At 36.2% G+C, this 19,511-nt stretch overlaps 1 protein-coding gene across 1 annotated transcript in view; it reads right to left on the bottom strand.

Annotated features, from left to right (window-relative positions):
• LOC118356499 (fibronectin type III domain containing protein 3C1-like) overlaps positions 1–19,511 on the bottom strand; it is a 96,422-nt gene that overhangs the window by 23,892 nt on the left and 53,019 nt on the right. Inside the window, exons 2-13 of the mRNA XM_035725444.1 lie at positions 19,072–19,148; positions 17,465–17,759; positions 15,944–16,855; positions 15,383–15,435; positions 14,917–15,051; positions 13,010–13,063; positions 12,774–12,895; positions 12,515–12,689; positions 9,339–9,444; positions 8,465–8,568; positions 8,146–8,259; positions 6,364–6,513 (exon numbers count right to left, since the gene is read on the bottom strand). Coding sequence (XP_035581337.1) covers positions 6,364–6,513; positions 8,146–8,259; positions 8,465–8,568; positions 9,339–9,444; positions 12,515–12,689; positions 12,774–12,895; positions 13,010–13,063; positions 14,917–15,051; positions 15,383–15,435; positions 15,944–16,855; positions 17,465–17,759; positions 19,072–19,148 — 2,297 coding nt within the window. The remainder of the gene's footprint in view (positions 1–6,363; positions 6,514–8,145; positions 8,260–8,464; positions 8,569–9,338; positions 9,445–12,514; positions 12,690–12,773; positions 12,896–13,009; positions 13,064–14,916; positions 15,052–15,382; positions 15,436–15,943; positions 16,856–17,464; positions 17,760–19,071; positions 19,149–19,511) is intronic.

Here is a 19,511-nt window from a genome sequence, read left to right as displayed (position 1 = left end):
AAACTCCAGCGCCAGGGGAAAATAATAGGGAGCTCCAGCTGCTCCCTCACAACTCGTTTATACTTCAGGCTCAAATTTTACATTTCTTTTTTGGTTTCTTTTCTTACTCATTTTCTTTTTTTTTTAAACCCTGCTCCCATTTCAAATATTTTGTATTTCCCAACTGATGTTTTAAAGTTGCTTCTTAACTTTTATTTTCTTTTTCACATATATGCTTTATAGAGTTATACCCCATACTAGCCCAGTTTTCACTCTATTCAATTTTATCTTGATATATATGTAAGTTCTGATTTCTTTGCAATTTTGGGATATAGTGTCTTCTACCATACAGACCAAAAATCAAGCAGGAACAGGCAGATCACCCTGCTGTGTCCACCCTGAGAGATTATAATCTTTCTCCCCGCCCTCCTCTTTTTTTCCTCTTTTTTCTTTCTTTTTTATTGTTTTGGATCATCTTGGCTTTGATGGCGTATCTGTGGTAGCTTTTGCCCACTTTGGATTTTTTCGTAGATGCTTTTTGCTTGGGTAATGGTTGATATTTTGGATGCTGTCCATTCCCTCAACCATCCCTCTACAGAATGACTAGAAGGAGGAACTCCCAACAAAGAAAAGAATCAGAGACAATGTCCTCTGCCACAGATCTAATGGATATGGATATAAGAAAGATGTCAGAGGCAGACTTCAGGGTAGCAATCATGAAGTCAATAGCTAGGCTTGAGAAAAGCATTAGCGACAATATAGAATCTCTAAGGGCAGAATTGAGATCTAATCAGGCCGAACTACAAATGCTATGAATGAGATGCAGTCTAAACTGGATACTCTTTAACAGCCAGGGTAAACGAGGCAGAACAATGAATCTGTGATCTAGAAGATAAGCTGATAGAAAGGAAGGAAGCCAAGGAGGATAGGGATAGGCAGGTAGAAGCCCATGAGAACAGACTTAGATCAAAGATGCCTTGAAACATTCCAATGTCAGAATTATTGGGATCCCTGAGGGGATGGAGAGAGAGAGAGGACTAGAAGGCATATTTGAGCAAATCATAGCTGAGAACTTCCCCAATCTGGGGAAGGAAACAAGCATTCATGTCCAAGAAGCAGAGAGGACCCCTCCCAAAATCAATAAAAATAGGCTAACACTCCAGCATATAATAGTGAAACTTGCAAATCTTAAAGCCAAGGAAGCTATCCTGAGAGAAGTTAGGGGGAAAATATTTGTTATGTATGGAGGGAGGAACATCAGAATAACGTCAGACCTATCCAGAGAGACCTGGCAAGCCAGAAAGGGCTGGAAAGACATAATTCAGGGTACTAAATGAGAAGAACATGAAGTCAAGTATGCTTTATCTAGCAAGGCTGTCATTCAGAATGGATGGAGAGATAAAGAGCTTCCAGGACTGGCAGAAACTGAAAGGATATGTGACCACCAAGCCAGCCCTGCAAGAAATATTAAGGGGGATTCTATAAAAGAAGAAAGACCCCAAGAGTAATATAGACCAGACCAGAAATTTAAAGAGATAATCTATAGAAACAGGGATTTTACAGACAATATGATGGCACTAAATTCATATCTTTCAATAGTTAAGAATTAATAAGATCGATAAACTTCTGGCCAGACTTATCCAAAAGAAAAGGGAAAGGACCCAAATCAAAATCAAGAATGAAAAGGAAGAGATCATGACTAACACCAAGGAAATAGAAATAATTATTAGAAATTATTACCAGCAACTATATGCCAACAAATTAAGCAGCCTGGAAGGAATGGATGCCTTCCTGGAAACTTGTAAACTACTAAGACTGAAACAGGAAGAAATAGACAATCTGAATAGACCAATAACCAGTAACAAGATTGAAGCAGTAATCAAAAAGCTCCCCAAAAACCAGAGTCCAGGGCCAGATGGCTTCCCAGGGGAATTCTACCAAACATTTAAAGAAGAAATAATACCTACTCTACCGAAGCTGTTCCAAAAAATAGAAATGAAAGGAAAACTTCCAAACTCATTCTATGAGGCCAGCATTACCCCGATCCCAAAACCAGACCAAGACCCCATCAAAAAGGAGAATTACAGACCAGTATCCATGATGAACATGGATGCCAAAATACTCAACAAGATCCTAGCCAATAGGATCCAACAGTGTATTAAAAGGATTATTCCCTATGACCAGGTGGGTTTTATTCCTGGGATACAAGGGTGGTTCAACATTTGAAAATCAATCAACTGATAGATCACATTAACAAAGAAAAGACAAGAACCATATGATCCTCTCAGTTGATGCAGAAAAAGCATTTGACAAAATACAGCATCCTTTTCCTGATTAAAACTCTTCAAAATATAGGGATAGAGGGAACATAACTCAATATGATAAAAACCATCTATGAAATGTCCACAGCGAATATCATTCTCAATGGGGAAAAAGCTGAGAGCTTTTCCCATAAGGTCAGGAACACGACAGGGATGCCCACTCGCACCACTTTTGTTTAACATAGTACTAGAAGCTGTAGCATCAGCAATCAGACAACAAAGAGAAATAAAATGCATTCAAACTGGCAAAGAAGAAAAACTCTCTGTCATTGCAGATGACACATTACTTTATGTGGAAAAACTGAAAGACTCCACCCCCAAATTATTATAATTGATACAGCAGTTCAGCAACGGGGCATGATACAAAATCAATGCACAGAAATCAGTTGCATTTCTATACACTAACAATGTGACTGAAGAAAGAGAAATTAAGGAATTGATTCCATTTATAATAGCACCATAAACCATAAGATACCTAGGACTAAACCTAACCAAAGAGGTGAAAGATCTATACTCTAGCAACTACAGAACACTTATGAAAGAAATTGAGGAAGACACAAAGAGATGGAAAAACATTCCATGCTCATGGGTTGGAAGAATAAACATTGTGAAAATGTCTATGCTGCCCAGAGCAATCTACACTTTCAGTGCAATCCCTATCAACATACCATCAATAGTTTTCACAGAGCTGGAACAAGCAATCCTAAAATTTGTATGGAACCAGAAAAGACCCCAAATGGCCAGGGAATTGTTGAAAAAGAAAACCAGAACAGGGGGCATCACAATGCCTGACTTCAAGCTATATAACAAAGCTGTGATCATCAGGACAGCATGATATTGGCACAGAAACAGACACATAAATCAATGCAACAGAATAGAGAGCCCAGAAATGGACCCTCAACTCTATGGTCAACTAATCTTTGACAAATCAGGAAAGAATATCCAATGGAAAAAAGACAGTCTCTTCAATAAATGGTGTTGGGAAAATTGGACAGCCACATGCAGAAGAATGAAACTGGACCATTCTCTTACACTATAAACAAAGATAAACTCAAAATGGATGAAAGACCTCAATGTGAGACAGTAATCCATCAAAATCCTAGAGGAGAACATAGGCAATAACTTCTTTGACATTGGCCACAGTGACCTCTTTCAACACATGTCTCTAAAGGCAAGGGAAACAAAAGCAAAAATGAACTTTTGGTACTTTATCAAGATAAAAAGCTTTTGCACAGCAAAGGAAACAGTCAACAAAACTAAGAGACAACTCACGGAATGGGAGAAGATACTGCAAATGACATAGCAGATAAAGGGCTGGTATCCAAGATCTATAAAGAACTTCTCAAACTCAACACCCCAAAAACAATCCAGTCAAAAAATTGGCAGAAGACATGAACAGACACTTCTCCAAAGACATACGAATGACTAACTGACACATGAAAAAATGTTCAACATCACTAGCCATCAGGGAAATACAAATCAAAACCACAATGAGATACCACCTTATACCAGTTAGAATGGCTAAAATTAACAAGACAGGAAACAAGTGTTGGCAAGGATGTGGAGAAAGGGGAACCCTATTATTACACTGTTGCTGGGAATGCAAGCTGGTACAGCCACTCTGGAAAACAGTATGGAGGTTCCTCAAGATGTTAAAAATAGAGCTACCCTATGACCCAGCAACTGCACTACTAGGTATTTACCCCAAAGATACAGACATTGTGAAAAAGGGCACATGCACCCCAATGTTCATATCAGCAGTGTCCACGATAGCCAAACTGTGGAAGGAGCTGAGATGCCCTTCAACAGATGAATGGATAAAGAAGATGTGGTTTATATCTACAGTGGAATATTACTCAGCCATCAGAAAGGATGAATACCCACCATTTGCCTCGACATGGATGGAACTGGAGGGGATTATACTAAGTGAAATAAATCAAGCAGAGAAAGACAATTATCATATGGTTTCACTCATATGTGGAAATACAAGGAATAGGGTAGAGGACCACAGAGGAAGGGAGGGAAAACTGAATGGGAAGAAATCAAGAGAGGGAGACAAAACATGAGAGACTCTGGACTCCAGGAACCAAACTGAGGGTTACAGAAGGGAGGGGGGTGAGGGGATGGGTTAGCCCGGTGATGGGTATTCAGGGGGGCACGTGTGGTGATGAGCACTGGGTGTTATATGCAACTAATGAATCTTTGAACACTACGTGGAAAACTAATGATGTAGTATATGCTAGCTAATTGAACATAATAATAAAAAATAATATTGTATGTCAATTAATCTATACTTAAGTTTAAAAAAATAAACTTCCCATTGGGCTTCACTGACACAGGGTTAAAAGAAGAGTGCTAACTAGCCTGAATCACACCACCTTGGTCAGTCCATTGCTGCTGGGTGAGGGTGGAAGTTGAGTTTGCCAACACTAACCATTCAGGGGAATTAGAGTGCTGCTTCCCACTTCCATCAAAGAGGTGTGGAAGATCATAAGGTCCCTGCTTGGCCATACTGACACCAGTTGGCAGGGGAATGGGAGCAGAGCACTGTCTGATTTTGCCAGGCAGTGAATGAAAGATTAACTCCGTGCTTGGCCCTGCTGGAACTGAAACTACTGGGTAGGGAAACTGGAGCATGTTCCTTGCTTCTGGAGTGGCTTGGATGGTCAGCTTCCCACTCTGCCTGTTGAAATTTCAGGGTTGGGGAAGGGCAGGAATGTGTGTGGTTTTTTAATTGAGATTTCAATTTCATTTGGTGGGAGTATGGTGGGCATTACCTAAGATATTTTCTGTGGTTAGGCTAGCATTTTCCCAGTCATTTTGTTGGCAGGATGTAGGCTTTTCTTGAAGATTTTTTTCCCTGTCTCTGTTGGCAGTTCTGAATTGGAGGCTTCTCCCATATCCTTTCTGGGACATGTGTGCGGTGATAACAAAACCCAGGGGGCTCACTACTGTGTTGTTTTTCAATTTGTGAGGTCCTTGGGATCCTTTTCTTTTTACATTTTTCTTTCTTTCCACCATTTATAGTCTAACTATGCTTGTTTGTTGTGTTATGTTCAGAGAGTTTTAGTTGTAAGAAGGAGGACCTGGGAGGTATGGGGATATTCTGTCTTGGCAGGATCACATTCCATTGATTTTAACTTCTCAATTATCTTTCAGCTCCATTAATGTCTTAGCATTCCCATTGTAGCATCCTTAATATTCATAAACTCACCTGTCCTTTGGACAATTGCAGTGGTCTTCTCACAAATATATATTGTCAGAGCATTTTGCCAAAAAAAAAAATAGATACCCAAAATAGTTGACAAAGGATTTAAAAAAAAATTACTTCCAGTGATGAAAGGCAATCTGGGAGATGGAACTTAGATTCTCAGTATTAGGGCTCCTACAATTTGATGGCTTTAGTTGATAGGGACAACATATCAGATCTTTCCAAATTTGGATTGTTTCCCCAAGCCTTAATGTTGTGTGTCTTATAATTCTAGTAGTTCAGAGGAGGAAGAGATCACTTCCAGCTAAGGTTTTCAGGGAAGCATTCATGCAAAAGCTTGGTTTTATGGGACAAGATAGGCAATGAATAAGGTATGAAGAAATGTACAAGGCATACTTGGGGTGGCGGTAGAATAGACTTGTTTGAAATAGTTTCTGAAATTTTTCCTAATTGATGATAATTATCACTTTGAGTGCTTTTTAATTTTACAGATTAAGAAGTCACTGGATTAGAAATTTTGACTCAGTAGGTCTGAGTGAAGGTGCAGGAATCAGTGTTTTAAACAAGCATTTCAGATGATTGTTAAGTTCAAGGTAATTTGGGAAACAGAACTGTAGAAAATATAATGGCCAATCAAGTTGGCATAAAAAGTAGGTTCCAGATTATGTGGGGCTTTAAATGCTAGGTGAAGGAGCTCAGAATGATGTTGCTGAACATGAGAAATATTTAACATTTGGAAGTCTATTAATCCCTTCTAGTCACTACACTGGAAATGGTGTCAGTATTATGGATGTGGATAGTATAGGTTAATAACTGTTGTCTTATTTACATTGGAATAACTGTTGGGATTACCTGAACTCTGCAAAAATATGTAGTTGCAGGAATGAGACCTTTAACTTTATAGCTCAGACAAGGGCCAGTGTAAATCAAGTGCATTGATTCTTCACTTTGTCCCCACTCAAGTCTATATTCAGTGATTTCAGCACCATTACACACAGGAATCTAAAAGATGCAACAAACACAGAAATTTGAGTTCTTTCTATAAATTGTCATTATACTAGATATTGTGGAGAGTTACAACATAATTCTTTCAATATCAAAACTCATAATCTATTAAATGGTATGAGACAATTGTAGAAATAATTAAATATAAGGCAGAATACTATAATTAACATTAAAAGGCTCAAATAAAATTAAGAGAAAGGATTGGCTAATCCCACATATTTGATAAATTCTTATTTTTAATTTGTTAAAAGTATTCTCAAATAGGTTACTTAAAAAAGAGCAAACCTAGATATACTAATGTTGCTTAATATTACTACTGATTAGTGGGTTCAAACACAAATTCCAGTATTCTCTGGATTTTGTACAGTGCTGTAATCAGACTTGTCATTTATTATTATCAAACTAAAGCTTTTGTGTCAATGCTAAAAACCTTCCTCTGCTAGAGTCTGGGAAGAATAGAAGAAAAATTCAAAGATACATAGGTGGCATAATAACTAGGCCAGTTTTTATTTTTTGAGCTTATTTAAATGGGGAGCTATTCACATGGATGCAAAACATTTTTTAAAGCTTCATTATCTCATAGTCACTTTTTTTTAAAGGATTTTATTTATTTATTTGACAGAGAGAGACACAGCGTGAGAGGGAACAGAAGCAGGGGGAGAGGGAGAGGGAGAAGCAGGCTTCCCACCGAGCAGGGAGCCCAATGCGGGGCTTGAAGTTCTATAAATTGATTTAATTTTATTATCTCTTATTTTGGTTTCAAAAATTAAATTAGTTACCTATTGATCGCCTATTTGGTTTTCCAAATTTATTAATCTCTATAAATATAGAGTCTGAAAAGCAGGATTACCATAGGATTACCATAGTTTTAGCTATTTATTTATTTAAATTTTTAAAAAAGATTTTATTTGTTTATTTGACAGAGAGAAAGAGCGAGCACAAACAGGGGGAGCAGCAGCCAGAGGGAGATGCAGGCTCCCCGCTGAACAAGGGGTTGGACATGGGGCTCAATCTCAGGACCCTGGGATCATGACCTGAGCTGAAGGCAGACGCTTAACTGACTTAGCCACCCAGGTGCCTCTTTTTTTTTTTTTAAAGATTTTATTTACTTATTTATTTTAGAGAGCAGGGGGGAGGAGCAGAGGGGGAGGGAAAAGAATCTCAAGCAGACTCTGTGCTGAGCATGGAGCCTGATGCAGGGCTTGATCTCAAGACCCTGAGACCATGACCTGAGCCAAAAATGAGTTGGACACTCAATCGACTGAGCCACCCAGGTGCCCCTATTCTTAGCCTTTTTTTTTTTTTAAAGATTTTATTTATTTGTGAGAGAGGTAGGCAGAGGGAGAAGCAGGCTCCCTGCTGAGCAAGGAGCTCTATGCGGGTCATGATCATGACCTGAGCCAAAGGCAGACACTTAACTGACTGAGCCATCCAGGCATCCCTAGCCTTAGCCTTCCTAATAGTACTAGTATCAGGTCTTATGTGTGTTCTAGAACCATGGTCCAAGATTTATGGAACCCTAATCTAAACTCTGACTCCTTAGGGAGTTGTAGACTTTAAAAAAAAATACTAAACCAATAGGTGTGCTCTTATATCAACAAAATTAATAAAAATAAATTGATAGCATACCCTCCAACTAACAACAACACAGGTTGGACCCTTGCAGGTTAGCACAGGTATACCACATTGAGAAGGAGGGCTTGGGACTGGTGCAGTTTCACACTTCAATGGATGAGGTTCCAACTACAAATAAACACAAACAAACAAATAAGAAAACACAAAGATGATTGTGCAGGTATGGTCACTTCCCACCCTGACAGGAAGTAGAAGCATATATTCATCCAAAGTGAAATGAACCATGAATGGGTCAACTGAACAATATAACTTCTCCAGCACTATTCACTACTTTTAACAAGAAACTGGATTCTTCAGAAATTACTTTACTCACTATGGATCTCACTTTGGAACTAGGGTACCCTCGTTTGTCATCTTGGTTATCTTCTGCCTTATTGACATATGCAGGTGCTTCAGAGTTTTCATTAGGATGATAATCTATAAAAATGTACAGAATAAATTTTAAAAATTTGTGAATAATTTTAGGGGTGGTCCTTTAAAATAATACAAAATAATTTTAGAAGACACAATGTCAAAACACTTAATAAAGTAACAGAATACTCAAATTATATTAATTGGGTCAATTAAATTTTAAATTTAATTTTGACATTTAAAACATTTGTGACAACATGGATGGACCTAGAGGGTATTTACTAGGTGTTGTGAGTCAGAGAGAAATACCATATGATTTCACTTATATGTGGACTCTAAAAAACAAACCAAAGAAACAAAAAAACCAAAAAAAACCCCAGACTCTTAAATATAGAGAACAAACTGGTGGCTGCCAGAGGAGAGGTGGGTGGGGTGATGGGCAAAATAGATAAAGGGGATTAAAAGTTACAAACTTAGCTATAAAATAAATAAGTCATGGAGAGGAAAAGTACAGCATGGGAATATAATCAGTAATATTGTAATAACACTGTATGGTGATAGATGGTGATTATACTTATTGTGGTGAGCACGACTAATGTATAGAATTATTGAATCAATATGTTGTACACCTGAAACTCATATAATATTGAATGTTAATTATACTTCAAAAATTATTGTGATTTCAATTACCAAGTAAGAAATAGTTTTATAAATATTATTTGATTTTGTAGTAAAAAATGCACTTGCTCTGCTTCAGTAACATTAATTAATTAAAATCAGAGGTTACAAAACAATAAATTTAGGTGAAGTCATTCAAATCATACAAGAAGCCTCACCACATTTGATGTTCGTTTCTTTGGTCTTGGTTTCACCATGCAAAGGTAGAGGATGGCAAGATGCAGGAGAAAGAGTAGGTGTTTGAATAGTCAATATATCTGAAGGCTAAGAGAAATACAAAATACCTTATGATTATATTAAATTCAAATTCAGTTTTTTAAAACACTTAGTAACATAAATAATTTCAATCCTCAATTTAAGCACTTCCCTCTCTGTTTCCTCACCTGGCTTTGGCCTACAGGTGAGGTACAAAAGACTCTCAGTTTATATGTAGTACCAGGTTGCAGGTGATCATATAGAAATTCCTTTGTGGTTCTGCTGTAGATTATGTTCCAGGAATTCTCTGAAGGGATAAAAGCAAATTTATCTAATTTATTTATAGGTAGCTTATAAATTTTATGGGTCCCATTATTATCTCGTGTATATACTAAGAAATAAGCATTTTGGAAACTAACTGTGGCCCAGTTACCTATTTACAACAGTTAAATAATTATATTCCTTATAGAATTAGCCATAAAATAATAAAAGATCAGTAAATAAACATAATTTGCTACTAAAAAATGGAGAAATCCAAGTAAGTCCTGGATTAGTTCATAGTATTGTACCAATGCCAATTTCCTGGTTTTGACAATTGTACTGTGGTTATGTAAGATATTAATTTTAGGAGAAGCTGAGTGAAGGTTATATACAGGAATTCCCTACACTATTTTGACAACTTCTGGATAAGCCTAAAACTATTTCAAAATAAAAACTTTAAAAAAAATGATGCACAGTTGTGATCAGCACCAGGTGTTGTATGGAAGGGTTGAATCACTATATTGTACACCTGAAACTAATAGTACACTGTATGTTAACTAACTGGTATTTAAACAAAAACTTTTTAAAAACCTTATAATTTAACTTTGAAAAAAAATCATGATGTCTTACCATCTGAATTTTCATTAACTTCTAAACTGTAACTTGAAATGTATGTCCCACCATTATCTTTGGGTGGTTCTGAAAAGAGAAATAAAATTAATATTATTCTTGAATAAACTTAGGAACGTTATCTTATAAATTAAAATTTTTATGGAGAAAAAATACAAACATGAAATTTAATAGGGTATTAATATTAGGCATGAAACAAGTAAGATTTTAAAGTTCTTTCGAAGAGACTAAAATGCTAAGTATTTGTACCTTGAAGTAGATTTTGCCAGTTGAGAGGCAAAATGATTTGTGAAAACATAATTTCTTATCAAGCTGGCATTTATCATTGATGTGTCTTTTTAATTGAGGCCTCTATATTAGATATAATCTTACTTGGAATAACTATAATTTTTGAGGGCTCATATAAAATTTAGTAATTTGTTCATGTGTGACTTACTGAGACAGCAATAGAGAACTCAACAGAGAACTATAAAAAATGTCATTTACAACTGAACTCATTTATAAGGTGAAATATTTCAAATGAAAATAAGAGAATATTTTATAAAGCTGAGGGCAATTAGCAGATTTCTTCTCAATAGTTAATATTAAGACAGAAAGGGTACGTTTTAAATACAAAAACATTACCCCATCCAATTTTTACTCTGTGTGCATAGATTTTTTCCCTTTATATATGGTGTTTTAGGGGATCCAGGCTTATCTGGATAGGTAGTATATTTTACTTCTCCACTGGGGTTACTCCTTCCTTCCAAATTGTAGGCAAAGATCTGTTTGAGTAAAAGAGAATACCTTGGTTGACCACTGGAAATAAACGTCTGATTTGAAAATGCATAGTTTGTAAATAATATTATAAAGCAGGTTATTTGAAGATTCCTGAGAACTAAATGCAAAATGTTTAATTTCAACCAAAAAAGATACTCATTTTTTTTATCTCCAGTGAAGAGTATAATTTAATATTAAAAATATGATACAAACTTATAAATTATAGCCACATACCCTAAACTTGTATGTAGTAGTTCTCTGAAGATTTCTTATAGTGCATGAGAAGTCTTCTCCATTATATTTAGGTCTAAAACCCAACCCTGGAAATGAAAGACAATGAATTTAGGACTTAGGCTTGGGTTCAAGTTTCAACTTCAGCTTATTTTTCATCTGGGTGGTCCTGAGCAAGTCCCTTAGTCTCTCTGAACCTTAGTTCCTCCATAAAAAATGGAGACACTTTCTACTTTAAAGGGCTCCCTTTTTCAGGATGTAATGAGATAATGTATATGAAGGCACTTAACATATTTATTACACAGAACTCTTCTTCAATGTTAGTTGCTTTATATAAAAATGTGGTAAAATGTACATAACATAAAATGTACAGCTGCCTTTTAAGTTGAATAACCGATTTAGTATAGACTTGAAAGTTCAGAATGCAATAAAACAGTTTGCCCGCCCACATCAGGAATCCAGGGAGATGAGGAAAGCGTTTGCCCTGGTAGAAGTATGCAGAGGATCTGTGTGACCATGCAAAGTCATCTGGGATAGACCCAAAGCTGAAGAACTAACACACTTCACTGTGTATCTGTTGTGTTGTTATAGCTGCTGCTGCTTTTAGCTAATCTTCCAGGACTTAGGTACCTTCAGAACTCCCTGTACTGGCTTGCCTAACATTGGCTCAGCATTGGTCCCCTCTAGAAAACAGGGACTTGGGAATCATGCGGTTTGATTGAGTAGAAATTAGCTTAATCATAGGGACAAAAAGAGGACAACTGAGAAACAGACTCTTAACTATAGAGAAAAAACTGATGGCTACCAGAAGGGAGGTGGGTAGGGGGATGTGTGAAATAGGTGATGGGGATTAAGGAGGGCACTTGTTGTGATGAGCACTGGGTGTTGTATTTAAGTGTTGAATCACTAAATTGTACACCTGAAACTAATATTACACTGTTAACTAACTGGAATTTATTTATTTATTTATCAGAGAGAGAAAGCACAAGCAGGGGGAGCTGCAGGCAGAGGGAGAAGCAGGCTCCCCGCCGAGCAGGGAGCCCGATGCGGGGCTTGATCCCAGGACCCTGGGATCAGGACCTGAGCTGAAGGCAGACCCTTAACAGACTGAGCCACCCAGGCATCCCAACTAACTGTAATTTAAATGAAAACTTAAAAAAAGAAATTAACTTAAATCTAAAATTTTTCAGTATAAGATGCATGTAAAATGTACCTAAAACTGAAGTTGAAGATTAAAGCATGTGAAAAGAAAACTTACGGATCCTGCTTCTTCCATTTCTAGTACATAAGTAAGACTGTCATTTGGGCTTGTGTTAGTTGGGGCAGACCATTCTAGTGACAAATTACAGACTCCTGCTTCTTTTAGCTTAGGAGGTGGAGGTGTTGGAGGCATAGTTCCTGATGTATGGAAGACTGCTATTTCACTGAAATCACTGAAAAATAAATTAATATGGAAAAGTTATTTTCAGGTTCTTATTAAAGTATAGACTTTTAAATATTGCAATAATTCAATGTACCTCAAGCCAAAGTTATTTTTGGCAGCTAGTCTGAATGAATATTTTGTAGAAGCATTCAGTTTAAGGATCTTGTATTGTTTCATGGTACCCGTATAGCAACTTTTGAAGCCTTCACCTTTGCCCTTAATAATAGATGCAAAATATTAGAATATTATAAAATGCTGCAAGTATAAAAATTCATCATAACATTAATAACCATTTACAAACAAGTGCTTTTAAGAAATAAAATGGTTTACCTCATCCCATTCCAAAAGGAAGCTGTTTATTTTGGAACCATTATCATTGGAACCCTAAATATGTCAGAAAGATAAAAGTATGATGGTCTGTTTTTACACAGTATATGTACATACACACACACTATATAATTAAAGTGATTGAAATTACTGTAAAATTAATCTGCTTACATTTTGTTTTTAAAGCAATCCAGATTTTAAAGTTAAAATGCACTTTTTACAGTCTAGACATACCCAAATTCTATGTCTTGTTTTGTTTTCCAAATTTTATGTAATAAAGAAAGTTAATAATTAAGAGGTAGATTTATTAGTAACTACAATTATAAATAAATTTAGGTTACAGAAATTGACACTTCAACTTTTACTAATTGAAATTATGATTGACATTTCTCAATTTACTTGATGCTTGATATAGATAGAAGAGAAAGATGATTATGGAAAAACAAAAAGTGCTAGGGAAATAGATCAGATGAGGCATGGATAATTTCATATTTAAAATTCAGGACAAAGTAGAAAGAATGTTTTTTTTTTAAGATTTTATTTATTTACTTAATTGACAGAGAGAGAAAGAGACAGCATGAGAGGGCACACAAGCACGGGGAGTGGGAGAGGGAGAAGCAGACTTCCGGCCAAGCAGGGAGCCCAATGCAGGGCTCGATCCCAGGACCCTGGGACCATGACCTGAGCCGAAGGCAGATGCTTAACAACTGAGCCACCCAGGTGCCCCAGAAAGAATGTTTTTAAATTAAAAAAAAAATGTTGAGGAGACTTTGGCAGTAAAATACTTACTTTCCACTGTAAATTCAGGCTGCTCTTGGATTGGTTAATTAGTTAGGGTGCAAGTGGAGGGTCTGGTTCACAACCTGGAGTTGTGAAACTAACCACTTCAGACATAGTTCTATGTGCTGAGCTTCTTATGGTTGTAATTCTAAAAAGGTAATGACAATTGTTGTAAGCTTTCAAATATTTATTCTTACATGTACTAAAGAAGATTGTGTATTATAATTCTTAAATTTAAACTTTCTAACTCCTAATTATAAAGGAAGTAAAACTTTACATAATAATTAATTACATTTAAAATTTCACTTTGAGTCTCAGAGTAAAGATGACAAATTCTAGTAAATGAAGTTTAAGATGCATTATGATTTTTAAAGTGCTGTAGAGACAGCTCCAGATCTCTGCCTTATTTCTTCCATAATTGTTTGGTGGGCAAAGGAATTTCTTCTTCCTCACTTGGGATTTCCTTTCTACTGTGCCTCTGTGTGTTCTCTTTCAGATTACATGTCCCCATTCAGTCGAGAAGCTGTTTGTTGAGTGGCTGGGTATGCTCTTGCTGTGTCCTCCACTATATCCTCCCTAGTCCTGGTTCTATCTTTTTATCTTTTTTTTTTCTGGTTGTATCTTCTGAGCACATTCCTAAGCTCATCCTGCTGCTGTCATAGCTCCATCTTATAACTAGCTTCTGTAATGAAATTTCCAGGACAGTCTATCTTAAATCCAGTTGCAATGTAAATACCTCATTTGTGTAGCCTACCATAAAGTGAAACTCCCCCCCTTAAATGACCTAAGTGAATAAATGAGAAGGGAGAATTGGAGGGAACATTTTCTTCCCTGAGTCTAAACTTGTCAAATAGGAAAGCTGTAAACTGAAGAGAATGGACCAGTTCATATTTAAGATCCTTCTCAGCACTAACATACTTATGATTCAATGAATTTCATGGACTGACCTGGCAACCACCCACCATTTATAAAACTATTTTAGTATAAAATTGCATTCAAAGCTTGGAAAAAATTGCAGAAAAAATCTTTAGAACTCAGCCTAGGTATAAGTTGAGGTCTATACATTTAGATAACATATTTGAATTGAATTATGAGAAATGAGAAATGATTAAAGAGACTTACATATATACATTTTTATATTTTCCATTTTTACCACTGTTAGATATTGCCAGTTCAAATGTCACAGGAGATTTGGTGTGATCACATTTCTCAGAACCACGTAGTTTCCATGAAATAATAGCAGATCTTGTTTGAATATCAGAAACCTAAAATAAATAACAAAAATTCAAGTAGGGCATTTAAAAAATATAATCTGTAACTTATGATAATCTTTCCCTAAGTCTTTTTGATGGTAAATACATTGTTCTCCTCATATAGATGCTTAAATACTGTGGTTAAGCAATGCCATTAATATTATCTTTAATAATACCATTCTGAATCTTTATGTACTGAATAGCTAATGGAGATTATGAAATTTTAACCAGGTAAAGACTTCAAATTAAAACTTTACTAGAGAAAAATATCAGTGAACTTGCATATTTTAGAATGAAAAAGTAAATTAAAAGGAATACTTAAATATTCACTTTAGTTACTTACTACAGGTTTCTCAATGCTGAAACAGCATGACTTGCCATGTTCTGTTATGCATTCTAAAAGAAAACACCCCAAAATAAAATATTACATTGGTAAAAACAAGAGAAAGAAGTTAGATGTCTATTATCCAACTACCAATACATCATCATCAGGAGAGCTACTAAAAACCTAGTAGCAATTTACACTAAAATTTTAAAAGAAGAGAGCAGTCTAAAGTGTATGTTATTAAACAAACTCTAACAAAAGACAGAGTCCCTCGTTTAAATGAAATAATGTGAATTCATTAGGACTATAGAGTAATTTGGGGTATTTCACTGGCAGACAACTAGAAAAGAATTACGTGGTGTGCACGTAAGATACATGACACATTTTGCATGAGGATGGTCATTTCTCCATGATTTAAAAAGGCAGCCCAACTGTGGTTTCACTGAGTTTAGATTTAGGGGTACAATGAGGACAAGAGGAGATGGAAACAAAATGGCACTTAAATATTTAAGATGCACTGAGATTCCTAAACATTAGGATGTTTATTCATTGCCAACAAAACCAAACTCCTGACCTTACCTTTTTCTGCAGCATTTGGTGATGGGCTATTGCTTTGTTTTCCACCTGGTTTCTTCTTGATGCCTCCACTTCCTGCAGCACTCCATTTCTTTCCCTGACTAGTCTCAACATGAGCACTAGCAGTGTTGGAATTGCTGGCAGCACTGGAAGCACTGAGAGCACCATCAATGGCAGAAGTGCTGGGAGCACTCTCAGAGATGGGAATGTTGGGAGCATGGTCAGAAATGGAAGAGCTTGGAGTGCTGTCAATAGCTGATGGTCTGGGGGTACTGTCAGAAGTGGAAGTACTGGGGACATAATTAGTGCTGGAAGGGTCTGGAACACTATCAGTGGTGGAAGGAAGAACACTGTCTGTGGTGGAAGTACTAGGGGTATGGTCAGTGGAAGAATTGCTGGGAGTATTGTCAGCAATGTGAGTGCTTGGAGGGTTGTCAACAGTGTCAGCAATGTAAATGTCCTGAGCATTGGTCACAGTGTAGGCACATGGAGCTTTGTCCACAGTATAAGTGCTCAAAGTATTTTTGACAGTGTTGGTGCTCGAAGTATTTTCCACAGTGTAGGTGCATGGAACATTGTCCACAGTGTAAGTGCTTGTAGCATTGTCTACAGTGTAGGTATTTGATGCACTGTCAACAGTGTAGGTGTGTGGAGCATTCTCCACAGTGTCGGTGCTCCTGGTATTGTCAACAGTGTCGGTACTTGGAGCATAGTCCACAGTGTAAGTGTTTGAAGTATCAGGACTACTTGAAAAATCATTGGTTTTATCGACAAGCAAAGAGGTGTTCTTAACTATATAGCTAGTCTTGTGTCCGCCAAGTTGGCCTTCTCTCATTTTTTTCTCCATATGTTCTCCCATGTTAGCAGCCCTTTCATCAGACTGGTTATGATTTCCTCTTCCATGAGCATCCATTTCTAAAAGAGACAATGGAGTACTGCTTAATAATTATAACAATTACATATCTTAAGGTCTTTTTAATCTTTTCTTCAAACCAAAAAAAAAAAACCACTGATAAGCCATGTTTTACTTTTAAAATTTTTCCTGTTTTGCTTTAATACAGATATTAGGTATGTATTTTTATAATGTATTGATATGTACAGAAAGAAAAACATGAACAAATACAGATACTGTTTTCCTAGGGAGTAACTCCACTTCCACATTTTAAGGTCCTAAGATGATTGTAATCTTGACCCTTCAGTGTCTTTTATATTCCCACCGTATGGCATTAATAATCAAAACATTCTTTTATAATGTTCCAGTATGATTTTATAGACCCAATCAGTAAAAATAAATATCATAAATCAATGTTATATCCAAGTACAAAAATATATAGAAAATTATGTTTATGAGTATTTTGCCTTAAACATTGAACCAGTACTTATTTTCATTAATCCTAATATACATGCATGAAATGCAGTCATTCATGGAAATGTTACTACTTTCTACTTTTTTCACTTAATTTCCCAATGCTCTTAATTTTGACAAACTCAAAATATCTCCTGTTTAAGAAAATTATATGCTACCATGCTGCTCTTGGTATATAAATGTTGCTGGTGGTAGCATTGGTGGTGGTGGCAGCAGTGCCAGTGGCAGTGGCAGCAGTGGCAGTGGCAGCTGCTGTGGCAAAGGCTCTTGGATGTAAGGCGGTGGAAATTCCCCTTGAGCTGGGGGATACATCAGGTGAGGCCCTTGTGGATACACAGGAGAGGACAGGCCAATGAAGTGTGGTACTTGTTGTAGAGGAGCAGGCATGGTTGTATGATAGTCAATTGTCTGAGGCACAATGATAATTTTGCGAATGCCATTTTCTTCCACCACCTAAGTTGGAAGACAGAACCATATAAACATATTAGAATTAATAAAATTTGTCATTTTTTAAACTAAGTTTTAGATTTATATCCTGTGCTCTTAATTTAGAAAACCTAAAGGATCAAAAAGTAATAACTAAGTGAAACAAGGTCAAGCAGAAGACAATTCTTCCTTGTCTCCATATGTATGGCTTTCAAAAAGGTAATTTTTTGACACTAGATAATATTGACTTTGTTTAAAACCATAAAGTATAAAAAACTATACATGTAAAATTTCCCTCCTAAATCTTATCTGCTCAGTGCCCCCATTAGATAACTATTGCTCTTAGTTTCTTAGGAATCCTTCCAGAATTGGTCTATATAAGCAAGAATACAAATTCTTATTTTTCCTTTTTATTACATGAAAAGTAGCATTATTTGCACTATTACTATCTGTACCTTGCTTTTTACACTTAGCAAAATATCTTAAAGATCTTTCTATGTCAGTACATAAAACTTCCCCACTTTTTTGCACAGCTGCACTGTACTCCATTATATGGATGTCCTCTATTGTACACAGTCCTCCATTGACAAGTGTGTGGGTTGTTTGCAACCTTCTATTATCACAAACAATACTGTAATGAATAATCTTGCATATTTATTATTCCAAATTTGTATAAAACACATCTGTAGGATAAATTCCTCAAAGTGGAATTGCTGGGTGAAAAGGAATATGCATTTGTATTTTTGTTAGATATTGTTGAAATAGATAATTTAGAATCAAACTATATTATATTGACTTATTTAGCATATTATTGATTTCCACAGTTGTGCAATAGAAAAAGACATATTCTCAATTATAAAATTTCAAGGCCACAAAATATCTTGTTGATGTCTATAGGAGAAATATTTCCCTGTTCATTTTAGGTGCTTGGTAAATATTTGAAGAATTTTTTAAAAAGTGCCCTTTCCTGCCCAGCAACTGAGAATGAAATACTACTGAACTGAAAATACGTAACTGTAGGGATTAAAGCATACACACTATCAAATGCCATTACTGTAGCAATTGTAATAGGTAATCAAGATTGGTTAAGGTACTGAGAAACAAAAAACAATAGAGGATTAGTGAATATGATGAGGTGCAAATTCATTAGATGAATAACGAATTATTTACAAGACAATCTAAGGGAGATTTGGTTAAGCTTAACTGCAATTTTTTTTTAGCAATAATGATAACAAAATGAACAGCTAAATAGTATTTCAGAAGATTTATCATATAGTGACATAATAACTGTTAAATGATGCCTTAGGGCTAAATACCAAATAAAACCATACTCATATACCTGAGACATGTAACCAGGAGGAAGATATATTGGTGGCAAAGTACCACTTGGTGACATCAGTGGTACATCAGCGGGTCCTAAAAGAGAATTATTATTAATAAATTCTTTAATAGGAGGAGGAGGAGCAAGATGGCAGAGGAGTAGGAGACCTAAATTTCATCTGGGCCCAGGAATTCAGCTAGATAGGTATCAAACCATTCTGAATACCTACAAACTCAACAGGAGATTGAGGAAAAGAATAGCAGCAATTCTATGAACAGAAAAGCAACGACTTTCTGGAAGGTAGGATGTGTGAAGAAGGGAATCTGAGGCAATATTTGGGAAGATAGACCACGGGGGGAGGGAGCCTCCGTAAGCCAGCTACCGGCAAGTGATAGAGCAACAGAGCACAAAACTGGAACTTTTAGAAGTCTGCTCTGCTGAGGGACATCACTCTAGTG

Source organism: Zalophus californianus, chromosome X, assembly GCF_009762305.2.
Source record: "Zalophus californianus isolate mZalCal1 chromosome X, mZalCal1.pri.v2, whole genome shotgun sequence".
In the NCBI taxonomy this organism is placed as follows: domain Eukaryota; kingdom Metazoa; phylum Chordata; class Mammalia; order Carnivora; family Otariidae; genus Zalophus; species Zalophus californianus.
The sequence above is the reverse complement of the archived record's forward strand: the minus strand, read 5'-3'. Positions and strand labels throughout refer to the sequence as shown.